Here is a 12,382-nt window from a genome sequence, read left to right on the forward strand (position 1 = left end):
CTATACAATTTTACGAATTTCCCCAAAATAATAATCTGTGTGAATTTTGGTGACCACTAAATTTCTTTTTAGTTTTGTTCAGTTTCGGGGTCATAAATTTGCATTTAGGTAAATGAATCAAAGATATACTGGATTCGCGAGGCATTCATAAAAAATCTAGCTATAGATTTATGACGAGTAAGTTGTGTATTAACCTTGGCGGTAATTAGTAATGTTTCAGAACCGACAGTTTTGAACAATTTTAGGTATAATTTCCGCACAGCCCCATACATTAATTATGTATACGTTTTGCGACTCAAACTCAATCCATGCTCGTTCTTTGAGTAAGAAGGTTAGTATGACAATGATGCATGCATAATTAATGTATGGGGCTGAGCGGAAATCTTTCCCAATTTTGATATAAACTGCCTACGATAACTTCTACTTATTCAACTTAATTAAGACTTCAACCAAGCTAAACCAAGTACAGTACTCACATCGTTTGGTGGCCACGTGGGATCTAGCGTTTTTTCCTGTGCTGGCGTCTTTTTCTTCCGACCTGTTAATTAAAAAAGGGGAGCGTGTCACGTGAGAACATGCCTGTTGCTATTAAAAAGAGGTTGTCTATTGTCTCTAGAAAGATAATCGTCTAATCTATTTGCTGTTGTGTTATAATAACGCACATAAAGCCCTGTCTACACGAGCAATTTTTATGTGGCAATTTTTATTTGCCCGTGTAGATGGCTCGACAAATATTTGTTGTTAATTTGCGTCAGTAATAATTTCGCACAGTGGAGATGTCCATGGAAAGGCAAAAAGTAGGATGGCGCCATGCTGGATGCGCAAATGTTAGGGACTGGGTTCTACAGATGACGTTGAAAAAATTGTCACATTTTATGTAGCATCTCGTCTACACGGATAATTTTTTTATGAGGCAATTTTTATTTGCCACATAAAAATTAACACGCCAGCTTTTCAGCAGACGCAGTTGTCACATAAGAATTGGTCATTTTCCGTCATCTACACGGGCAAATAAAAATTGCCATATAAAAATTGCTCGTGTAGACGGGGCTTAAGGTTCGGCAATGGCCTCTAGTTTATGTAAGACTCGATTTTTAAAATGAAGTTTAAATTTTAGAAGCTAGCTGTCTTTCGTGATCTGAAAATGGTGTTCTCAAATTTATCAGTAATATGTAATATATCAAACACGAGGAAGAGTGTTTCCTCCGATTTCCAAACACCGAGAAGTGGGTTGGAAAAACGAGGGCGCAGCCGAGTTTTTTTAACCAACTTCGAGGTGTTTGGAAAAAGGAGGAAACACTCTTTCGAGTGTTTGATATAGCTTCTCAAACTATTGATAATTCTTGGAGAAATTCGAAGCAAAAGTTCACAAAATTTTACGATAATTAAGATCGCATTTCTAAACCTCCTTCACGGTAGTGATTTGCTTTGTTCTGGCTTGATGAATTATTAATGAGTTTGAGAATAATAGTTCATGACAAGAAAACAAGGGAAATTACTACCGTGAAGGAGGTTTGGAAACGTGATCTTAATTATCTTGAAATTCGGTGAAATTTTGGTTTGAATTTCTCCAAGAATTACTAACAGTTTCAGAAGCCATATCAAACAGTCCGTAACGTGATCCATCTGATTAATTTCCAAGCACCTCGAAGTTTATTAAAAAGAACCACTCAGCAGGGCATCATTTTTTCGACCAACTTCTCTGGTGTTTGGAAATCGGATTAAACACTCTTCCTCGATTGCAAAAACTTTGACACCTAAAAAGCATAAACCATGAACGATGAGACCCAACGGATCTGTGGGTAGCGTTTAAAAATTGGCCCTTGTTGGCCAACTTGAGATTAAGGAAAGCTTGGACAGTTTCCATCGTTCACCACGTGCAACTAATTTTGGTCGCATGTTGCACGAGAATAGAATATTATGCAAATAAATTTAGTATACGTATACCCATAAAGCCACTGTGTGGCTGCCTTCGCACATCAAACTTATAACATCCGAAGGAGTTTTGACAAGCAAGACTGATATTGTTATTCGTTAGATAAAACCTTTTACTTAAGATAACAACTCAGACGGCCTTCCACACATGTGGATGATGAAGGATTACACGGATAAAGACCAAACAAAATCACACTTGTGATGAAAACGAAAACATGGCGGCTTACGAGACAGGATGAGCGGTCACCAAACAAATTGGTGACATGCATCCGCTGACCTTACAAAAATATTACTGCAGTACCCTGTATTAACACATTGGGTCTCATCGTTCACGGTTTATGCTTTTTTGGGGTCAACGTTTTTGCAATCGAGTGTATACTACAACGCTTACAAAAGATTGTTGCCTACTTTCCAGAGATTAGATTTATTTAGTTTGAGTAAGATCTAATAAAATCAGGGTATCAGAAACGAGATGTCCTACCACGCGTTTTCTAAAGGTTGTGCAATTGAATTTTTCAGCAGTGGGAGCAATACCTCTCAATTTTTAACACAAATTATAACGCAATGAAAAGTAATCCATGCGATCGACTCACATTTGCTAGGATCATATCAAAGTTTTAGATGAAGTGAGTTGCACAACAGTCAAAGTTACCATAGTTACTGAAGTGTGTGACGGCACTCACTTCATTGGGGATGATAATGGTGGTCGCTGAAAAGAGAAAAACTCTTTACAAGAAGGTTATAGAGTGTTTTCACATGACGTCACGGCGGCCATGTTGGTGTCACAAAACAAAGAAATGGCGGCCATGTTGGTGTCCCAAACTAAACCTCTGGGAATTGGACTCTATTTTTATGCAAATACCTTCTTTTGTTTCAGTAAACCAATATGGACGGTAGTCACGTGAATGAAAACACTCTATATTGATGGTTTGCATGTGACGTCATGACGGCCATGTTGGTGTACAGGAACAATAAGATTTTCTTATTCCATTTTTATTTTACAAATTCTTTTGTTTTATGCACCAATATGGCGGCAATGCAAACCACCTATTGGAAATAGCACGAGATTGAATCAGTTTAATTTCGAGTTTTGGATAGCTCTTGGTCACCTTTCAATCCACCTACCAGGATGAAATAAAACATATTGGCTATGGCTTTGCTGAGATCTTATAGGAATAGACATAATAGACTCTTCCCTGGGCCGGGACGATACTTCACGAAAGAGGTAGTAAAGGACGTTTAAATTTATGTGACAGAAAAGGGCACAAGAAATGTTTCAATTTGTACTTTTCAAAGCCACAATTTTAAAAATTTCGTCTTTGAAAATGAAAACAATGATCTCAAGTTTGATTTGACGGCCGGCTTGAGAGGAAGTGTTCTCTCATGTAACCTTTCTTGATAGTTAATGTATGACACAACTGGTGTTTGACATATTAATATTTCAGACTTATTTTTTTTAAAAAAAAGTATTAATTAAATATTGATAAGTTTTAAATTAAGGACGTTCGCGCTAATTGTTTATGCGCATCTTTAGGGCGCAAGTAACGCACACGCCACGCAATGTCACGCGCAATTCATGGTTGACGATACACGGAGGTAAACACACATGTCAGCCGATTTGACAGCATTAAAAAGGGGAAAAGGGGGAAATTCATTTCCGTTGCACAGTTTTAAAAAGGAAAACTCGACGTGAAACGATTAGACGGGTTAATGTTGCAACAAAAAGCAGCAAAAAGTCCAAGAAAAGGCGTTGATACGGTCCTGCAGGTATTTCGCGCCAATAGATTTATATATTTACATGACTCTCGATATAACAAAGTAATTGAAATGCAATACTTTATGTAGTCTATTCGTCAAACGAAGTCACCTTTAAGCTTTTTAAAGTTTTGATAGTAAACGAGAAAGTCTTACCTTACAAGAGAGCAATTTTATTGATCACCAATCCCGTGTACAATCCCAATCAATCTCCACATACCCATTCTAGGTAAATAAATAAGCTTACTTCTCACATTTTCGCCTCGCTAACGGCTATAGATGCATTTTCTTGGCATTGGCTAAACAGCTGTATAAGTTTTAAAGGTAGAACAACAATAAACAACTTAAACGATCAGAGTTTTGACAGCCCACACGAACGAAAACATTGACTCGAGCAATCATTGTAAGCTGTGCATGATGGGATAGATATCCCTGTTTAGGTTCCAGTGCTTCTCTGACCTGTCACGCAAAAACGTGATTTTGGAATCTGCCACCACAGCGGCTAGCTTGTCTTCATTATAACTCTCTTAGATGTCTGGTGACCCCCACTTTTTTTTTAATTGATCACTTTCTTTATCGATTGTCTACGTTTTAGAGAAAAATGAAAAAAATCTATGGGGCAGAAGTTTGATTATTTTCTATTTTTCTGTCCACGCGCCATCGAATTAAACTCTTTTTTGTCTGTGTGACGATCGCGAATGTCCTCTTTAAGGGCTACATTTAATTACAAGGATGACACCAGTTGGACTAATTTACGAAACATATACGCTTAGATAAAATTTGACTAAAATAGTTTGTCTCCAGTTACTCATGTTGAATATTTTAAACTTAAAACTGTGGAGATCATTTTGAGTTACGAAGGCCCAATTTTTCAAAATCAGGGTATTTTTCCAGCGCTGTATCTCTGAAACAAAGTCGGTGACCCCCAATTTTTTTTGCATTTCTGACATCAATAACTTATTAGCTGACCATACATAAAGTATGAAAAAAATCTGCAGGGCAGAACTTTTTCGCGCGAACGTCCTTAAATTTCTTCAGTACGCAATTGTCTTCAAAATAGGGTAGTGTTTACCTTCCGATTTCCAAGGCCGCCCGGTTTATTTTTAAACAGGACAATGAACGCGAATTCATTTTGTACTGCCTCAAATCAACAAAAATAGCATCAGAGAAAAGTTACGCTTTCATTTGAAACGTCGTACGTGAACATTTTGAGATCATATAATAAACACCACAGGAAAAGCTTCAATATGAGTAGCTTGTCAGCCACAATTGGAGTTTGAGGATCTATTTAGGAAGGAAAGTGTTAATATTTCAGTCATCGCCAACAGCGCTTTTAAAGAAAGTCAAGTCATCGAATTTTCTAGAGTTCCTAAATGACAGCAAGAATTCATAAATTTGTAATAAGCACATTGTGCTCCAATCAGTAACAAAAGAAGTTTTCCTAAGCTTTAATCTCCATACCGACGATATTATTTCCTTGTTCCATAAAACAAAGCAAAGACAGCGCCCCACTGCAGAAACAAATCTCGCAAGCCAAGAACGATTTCAGAAACCGATCAAAGGAATGTGCAGCAATGAACACGATATTTCTCGTTTTTGTTGCTTCTGTTTCGGCACAGTGTATAGAAGAGAAAAAATACGAACGGATCGATTTAGACAAAAGGCTTATGCAACAGAATTCATGTTTACAGGGACACGTTCGTGCAGAACACACTTCGCTCAACATTTTCGCCTGCTTCTTGAGATGTGTCGATAACTGCCAGTGTTTATCGTTCAACTTTAACAGCAACGTGGCAAAGTGCGAACTGAATGAAGCGGCTTCATACACAAACCCGGGGTCCGTTAAACCAAAAAATGCGTGGACTTACACTGAAATGACTCGAAGCTACATAGCCGAGGTAGGTTTACATTTCACTACTTTTGAATATGCCGAAAAGAACAGATAAAAAAAAGATACTAGTCGAAGAATTTAAAATTTTCTGATTAGCCGCTGCAACTAAGCCTGACCAAAAGGGTATTAAAACAAGAAACTCTTAAAATTTTCATAACAGGTCCAAAGCAGCGTTATACAATTATTAATGGCACACCGTAAACTTTGTCCAGTCCACTAGCTTTTACCTAGAATAAATTATACATAAAGAAAAACTTTAGTTGCTTTTGTAATTTTTTTTATACAAATTGTGCTGTCTGTAGCATAGTGTCAAGATTCTCCACAAAAAACATTGTGCTAATAACCAATTCGAACACAAGAGTGCAGCATTTTTGAAATAAGAAACTGTAATAGAAAATGGAGTTTTGGAGAAATCATCATTTGAAATTCGAGTTCTGTAAACTCCTTTGAATGTGGCGAGTTTTAACAAACGTCTTTGAAAGCCTTACAATCCTGTTTGTATTAGTCGATCTAACACGGCTGTCCAATTAATCAAACCACGTATTCAACAAAGCTTTTCTTGTAATATCTTAAGGGTCATGTGTTTTATTTGGAATACACGTTTGAAAAGAAATTATCTTTTCAGCCAATGAAAGAGAACTGTTTACGCAACATCTGTCATAATGGATGCTGTCAATCATCTCCATGCGAAAATGGTGGTACCTGTCGTGAAGTATGTAACGTGAAAGCGAGGAGATTCGTGTGCGCATGTCCAACTGGTTATTCCGGTCACAGGTGTCACAAACCACTCCGCTCGTGTCACGACATTTTAACGTCTGGACGCCACAACAATGGAATTTACACAATACGTAACGCTACAAACGGAACTCTGAACGTTTATTGCCATTTCGATGCGGAACCCGGAGCGGCTTGGACCCTAGTACAGAGCTACACACTGGAAAAGCGTCAAAATTCTTCAGGAAATGACAGTTTTAGCAGAAAGTCTTTGTCTCATGATTTTGCCGTCAATGAAACTTCTCTTGGTGACTGGTCAAGTTATCGTCTGTCCCGGGCTAATATGCAGCTCATCCGATCCCAGTCCACTCAATGGCGCGCAACGTGCAATTTTCCAACTGTTGGCGTTGATTTTCGAGATTACGCTAGAGCCTCAATTGTTGATGTTGATGTCATGAAACCGGACGGGACTGGCAACTGCAGGCGTTTCGAGTTCATTAATATCAGAGGCAATCAGTGCATCAATTGCACCGCCTTTGAAGCTTTGTCCTGGAGTAAAGCGCTAATGGTCAATGATCCGAACCTATGATCACAGATCAGAGCTGTGTGATTTAGATGGCAAATCTAACGCAGGAAAACCGTTTGATAGAAATTTTGGCTATTACCGACCTAACGCTAACAAAGCCTTTCGTTGTTCTGCGACAAAGAAGTCAACCACCCAATACTGGTTTGGAAAAATATGAAATTTAACTATTCCAGGAAGAAGTTTGAGTATTTTGTATCGCAATAGAGCCATGTTCTCGTAACAAAAACCCTACTAATTTGGCAGGAAAGACATACTAGTTTTCAGGTTGCAGCTTCAAAAATTGTTTTATTTTCTTTATTTATTTATTTACTCATTAGCTTTGTCAGGAGCCCAGTAATGAGCTCCTGGCTTTGTCCAATAGACATCGCAAGAATGTAATGACATAACAGAAACTGAAAGTAACAGTAAATACATGGACAGGGATACCCCAACAGCCAATTACAGCCTAAGGCCAATTACTGCGGACCCGGGCTAAAACTTTAAGACGGACGAATTTACATCATGCAAAAAAACTTAGCGATAAATAAGAGATAATACTTAGTAACAGCACGTGATATTTGTAGCAATGCTTCTGGCTGCATTGCAGTTTGGGCAGATAGATTTCCACGTTTTCGGTGTTTCAGGGACATAATTTACAGAAAGAGCAGTGAAAAAATACTGAAGTTAAGCGTTACGAAAAGAGACAAGATCAGACGTTTCAGTCTTAAAACTTATCAGATTCAAGTTCAGATAAGATCAGAAGAGACAAGATCAGAAGTTTTCATGATTTCTTCAATGTTGCTACAGGGAGGCCCTAACCCAGAAAGTATCATTGAACGTATAATACTGTCTTGTTTTCAAAGTTTAAGAGAATTAATACAAGGAAGTAATGCATCACGATATACACCAAATTCTCTTTCTTCGCAAAAACTGGTTTCATGATTACTACGTATTGTTAAGGAAAAGTTCACTTCCCCCAGGAGGTATATTGCACCTATTGTATTCCATTTTCTGAAAATGTAAAGGCAATTGTATTGTAATGCTAAAAATCTAAAGGGGAAATTGCAACAATGAACCAACGCACCACGATAACAGCTTTTTCGCTAGCTTCCCTGCTGGGAAGGAACAAGTTGCCGGGATGATTAATAGTAATCGTTAATACGGACACTCGTTATTATGGACAGTTTTCTTGGTCGCGCTCCATAAATTTTCCTTAAAATTTACCCACTTAATAAGGACACTCTGTAATAAGGACACTTTTGCTGGTCCCAACGATGTCCGTAATCCGTAATAACGGGATTTGACTATATGATCATGAAGATTGATATTGTATACGAAACTTTTAAGAAATGATAACATTCCCCAACACAAAAAAGGTAATGGCAATCGTCTTATTGTTTTGGTATCCTTTTTAAAAGTTAGTAAGGCTTTTTAAATTATTTTTAAGTTGGAATAAAAAGATATAGATAGTTTTTTCTTAAAATCAAATTATTTACGATTTGAGTTGATTTGATTTTACGTTAGTTTTCAAAGCGTATTACGAAGTCGAGAGGATTTATTAAAATTTAACAGGTATGAATGGCTCTAATTCCACCCAAGTAAAGTTTCAAGAATAATCTTGCAGTTTCCTGTAAAGCGCAAATTTTAATATGGTTTTTTATTTTAAAATTTTTATTTCAATTTCAATTTCAAAAAAAGCACCAGAAAAAGGTTTGGACGTTCACAATTTGGATTGACATTTCAATTTTTTTTCAGCCTACTTTGACTATCTTAGATGTATTTTAAGTACTGAATAATTTTTAAGGATAGAGGGCCACTAGTTTATCAGAAATTCTGTTGTGTTACCTTCTTTAAGTTTTTACTTACTTACTTGCTTAATTTTTTTTAAACACCTCTAATGTCTGATGTTCTTTATCTCTGTACCGAGAATGTTTGCAAATTTTCGGCTTCTGGCCTGGCGTTAACCCCCTGGTCGTGGCTTTCTCAAAATCTAATTGCTAAGTCATTCAACGCCTGTGTATTGAACGTAGCTATTGATAGTTGTGAACGTGTTATGGCGAACCTTGTGAGGCAGGATCGGAGAAGTTGAAATCGTAGCTCTCTGTGCTACATGAGCCCAATCGCCCAAACCCAGTTTTTTACATCACAGATTGATGAGGCTAATGAAGGAAACGTGCCTCTTATTTGCGACAATTTGGGCATTGACTAATGGAGTACACTCTGCTTTCCTCTTTTGAGTTTTCTTACAGGTTATATATCATTGTTACAGTTGAAGTTCTATGTTATAAACGAAAATAAACGCCTCTTTCTAACAAGTGCCTCTTGTCTAATAAACGCCTCCCAAAATCGTGAAACATTTAATAGACTCCTTGGGCGTTAATTAGGTCATCTACGAGGGGTATTACAATAATCTAAACGTCTGTTAATAAAAGCGAGAAGTAAAGTTATAAGGCCATTTTTTTGATCCAGAAACTACTATTACGTCAGACATTATGAAGATAAAAAAGCTATTGTTGAACAACAATACAATACAGTGGGCGATAGCATCGATAAGTTTGAATCAAACCAGTGCACGAACCCATGCAAAGTCCTTACAAAAGGCACAGAAAACTAAACAGTTTACGACGGGCATAAAGTTGCTGTTTAGAACCAGTAATTAAGAATTCTGTCCATTCATCGTTACTCTTTAACTTTTTCTGAAGCATCCATGTCCTCAGATCACGCATACGGTTCTCTATAGCTGACTGGAGTGTCTTCGCAACTGAGAAAAGTGAGCAAGACCTTGAACCAATAAGGACTCGAAGCAAATGCAAGCAAATAGCTTCAAGCGCGGGACAACACGTGGGAACAAGTCACAATTAGTTTCACACTGCAGCTAAAACTGAATTCATGCTAATTGGCTCCAGACAAAAATTGAGTACTTTGTCGAACCCACTTGAGCTCTCGATTGATAATGTTCCGATAGAACACGTTTCCTCTGTTAAATCGCTTGGAATATTTATTGATGAAAATTTACGGTGGCAAACACACATTGATAAATTGTCTAAAAAGGTCGCCCCCGGAATAGGAGCAATTAAAAAGAATTAGACCTTTTGTCCCTCCACCTACTCTTCATTATATATACAACGCACTAATTCAATCTCATTTTGATTATTGCAATCTTGTCTGGGGTAACTGTGGCAAAACATTATTTGACAGGCTACAGAAGCTTCAGAGCCGTGCCGCTCGCGTTTTAACCTTTTCTAGCTATGATGCTGACGCTAACCGTTTAATTAGACAACTCGATTGGAAAGACTTGAGCACTCAATTTCAAATACAGAGAGCCTTAATGGTATGCAAGTCTTTAAATGGTCTTGTTCCCGAACATTTATCCTCTAAATTTGTTAAACGAAATGAAACGCGTTACTCCCTGAGGTACTCTGTTAACAAACTATTTGTCCCGTTTCCGCGAACTAATTTCATGAAAAACAGCTTTACTTATAGCGGAGCAGTTCTCTGGAACAGCCTGCCGTGTGATGTGAGAGAAGCTTAATCTCTAAGTCAATTTAAAAGATAAGTTAATGTTCATTTTTAATGTTACAATACTAGTATACACGGCATTCATGAAAAACAGGCTTTAGTTAGATTAGTTGTAGTTAGGTTTTGAATTTTGTTGAGGATAGTTAGGTTATTTCTAATTTTTATACTCCTGATGGATTTTACAGTGTTTAAATAAAGGTTATTCTATTCTATTCTTCTATTCTAATGTTTGGTTTTATTAACAGGGTTGATAAGGTAATTTGTCTACCGTAAAGAGATTCGAGTACCGATGTTTTGAGCGTTAGCCCTTCGTCAGAGCGAATCCGAAGGCGAATGGTTTTGGTTTGCGTTCAAAGTGGTCGGCAGATCTGGGCAGAGCGAAATAAAGCCAAACCAAATAATATTCCAACCGAGTTATTTTCGACGCGTAATTGAAAGAATTGTAAACTTAAGGTACAAGGCAAGACATGTGTAACATAGCAACTGACGGATCATTCAACTTGCCCAAAATGGGAGCAATGGCGTTTGAGATTTTTTGCAGCCGCGTTGGACAGACACGTGTAGGAAATAAATAAACACGCTATTGTACGCTTTATAAACAAAAACTGTTTTCCCAGGGTTATAAGTTGACAATCAATTATTTTTTTTCGCAATATCTTTGAATACAAATATCACGTTAATCATTTCCCAGTCACTGGAATCCTATACTTTTATATTTGTATTCATTCTCAAGTGTTGCACGGAAAGACCTATCTGAATAAAGAAAATAATTTAAAGTCGATGAATTAAAGGCCAGAATAATTTCTCCAAAATGCATCCAATTTGTTGGTATATTCGAATAACAATTCCAAATTTTTGCACCGATGAAATATCTCCAAGGAGATCAGTTGTGCCATAACTTTTAATTTAGTATAACTGAGCAAGTTGAGTTGAAAAATAAACCCCATATGCGTTTTTCGCCTTAGTTTTCCTCTATGCGTTGAATCACAGTCAAAATAAATTTCATATTACAAAGCATATTAAGGCATTAATTTGTTTGCAAGTATGTTTAGTTCTTTGTCATTTTCAAGCTTTTAATATGTGACTGTACACCCGTGTCTTGCATTTTGCTTCGCAATTGTTCGTTGATAAACAATTTTCATATTTGGAGCTAACTGTATGTCCTTACTATTTCTTCGAAGTGGGACGTTTTATAATTCTAAATTTGTGTTATTTCACAATATCAAAGAGACCTACCTCTAAAACTCAAAACAGCAAAGGGATCATGATCACTTTTCCCTTTGAAGTCGACGTCTGGAAGATTCTTAGCGCTGTGAACGACAACTTTAAGCGACATTTTTGCATCACAGTGGAGTTACTCTCAATAATGTAACCTTTTCAAGCCCATTCTAGTATTTGACTCTTTCATGGCTGGCGTCTTCACACGGTAAACAAATCAAGTTAGCAAACTCGAGTTGGCATGTGTGAACGTTGCATCAACAGTTGGCCAACAGGTTTGCCACTAATCGAACGTATCTCTTTCCTCGCCAACTTGCTTCCTTTGGCAAACGCATGTTTGACGTGTGAACGACTGTCAAACGCGAGTTGTTTGCATATAACCAATCAAATTGTCGCGCTCTCTTCACGTGATCTTAGATCATTTGTGACGAACTGTGCAAGATGGCGGCTGAAAACGAGAAACTATTTGCGTTCAAGTTCATCGATGAAATTCAAAATAATTTCGCCAACTTTTCTTTATTTTGTTTCCGTCGATGAAGAATAGAACATACTTTTTTCAAGCAGGAAGCTGCAATTGATCTTACATGCCACTACGACACGACGGTCGTCGATGAGACGTCGTGTTTTTATCTTTTAATTTGATTTATTATGTTAGTTAAGATTTGACTGCGAAAGCAAGAATTTATTTTGCCAACTCGAGTTCGTCAAATTGTGTTTGCCGTGTGAAGGCACCTTTAGGTTTGGAGAAACATTCTCTTGAGCGCACGTACAGCCGAGCTCAGCTT

At 37.4% G+C, this 12,382-nt stretch overlaps 2 protein-coding genes across 2 annotated transcripts in view; one reads left to right on the forward strand and one right to left on the reverse strand.

The window, feature by feature from the left end:
• Positions 1-11,912, reverse strand: part of LOC146465966 (myoferlin-like) — a 63,265-nt gene extending 51,353 nt beyond the window's left edge. The window contains exons 1-2 of the mRNA XM_085128333.1: positions 11,616-11,912; positions 477-538 (exon numbers count right to left, since the gene is read on the reverse strand). Of these exons, the coding sequence (XP_084984459.1) occupies positions 477-538; positions 11,616-11,715 (162 nt within the window). The 5' untranslated portion in view covers positions 11,716-11,912. The remainder of the gene's footprint in view (positions 1-476; positions 539-11,615) is intronic.
• On the forward strand, positions 5,270-7,103 carry LOC146465967 (uncharacterized). Its single transcript, XM_085128309.1, has 2 exons — positions 5,270-5,588; positions 6,207-7,103. Exons 1-2 carry the CDS (start codon positions 5,358-5,360, stop codon positions 6,882-6,884), a joined length of 909 nt encoding a protein of 302 aa, XP_084984435.1. The 5' UTR covers positions 5,270-5,357; the 3' UTR covers positions 6,885-7,103.
• Positions 11,913-12,382: the final 470 nt, after the last annotated feature.

The sequence above is a fragment of the Pavona decussata genome, unplaced genomic scaffold (genome assembly GCF_977016875.1).
Source record: "Pavona decussata unplaced genomic scaffold, jaPavDecu1.1 SCAFFOLD_155, whole genome shotgun sequence".
Classification (NCBI taxonomy): Eukaryota; Metazoa; Cnidaria; class Anthozoa; order Scleractinia; family Agariciidae; genus Pavona; species Pavona decussata.

What these genes read in the sequence shown, in the direction of transcription:
- LOC146465967 (XM_085128309.1), top strand. Translation starts at nt 5,358, where the DNA reads ATGCAACAGAATTCATGTTTACAGGGACACGTTCGTGCAGAACACACT. An exon ending in CTCGAAGCTACATAGCCGAG is followed by an intron (nt 5,589 to 6,206) that starts GTAGGTTTACAT and finishes TTATCTTTTCAG; the next exon opens with CCAATGAAAGAGAACTGTTT.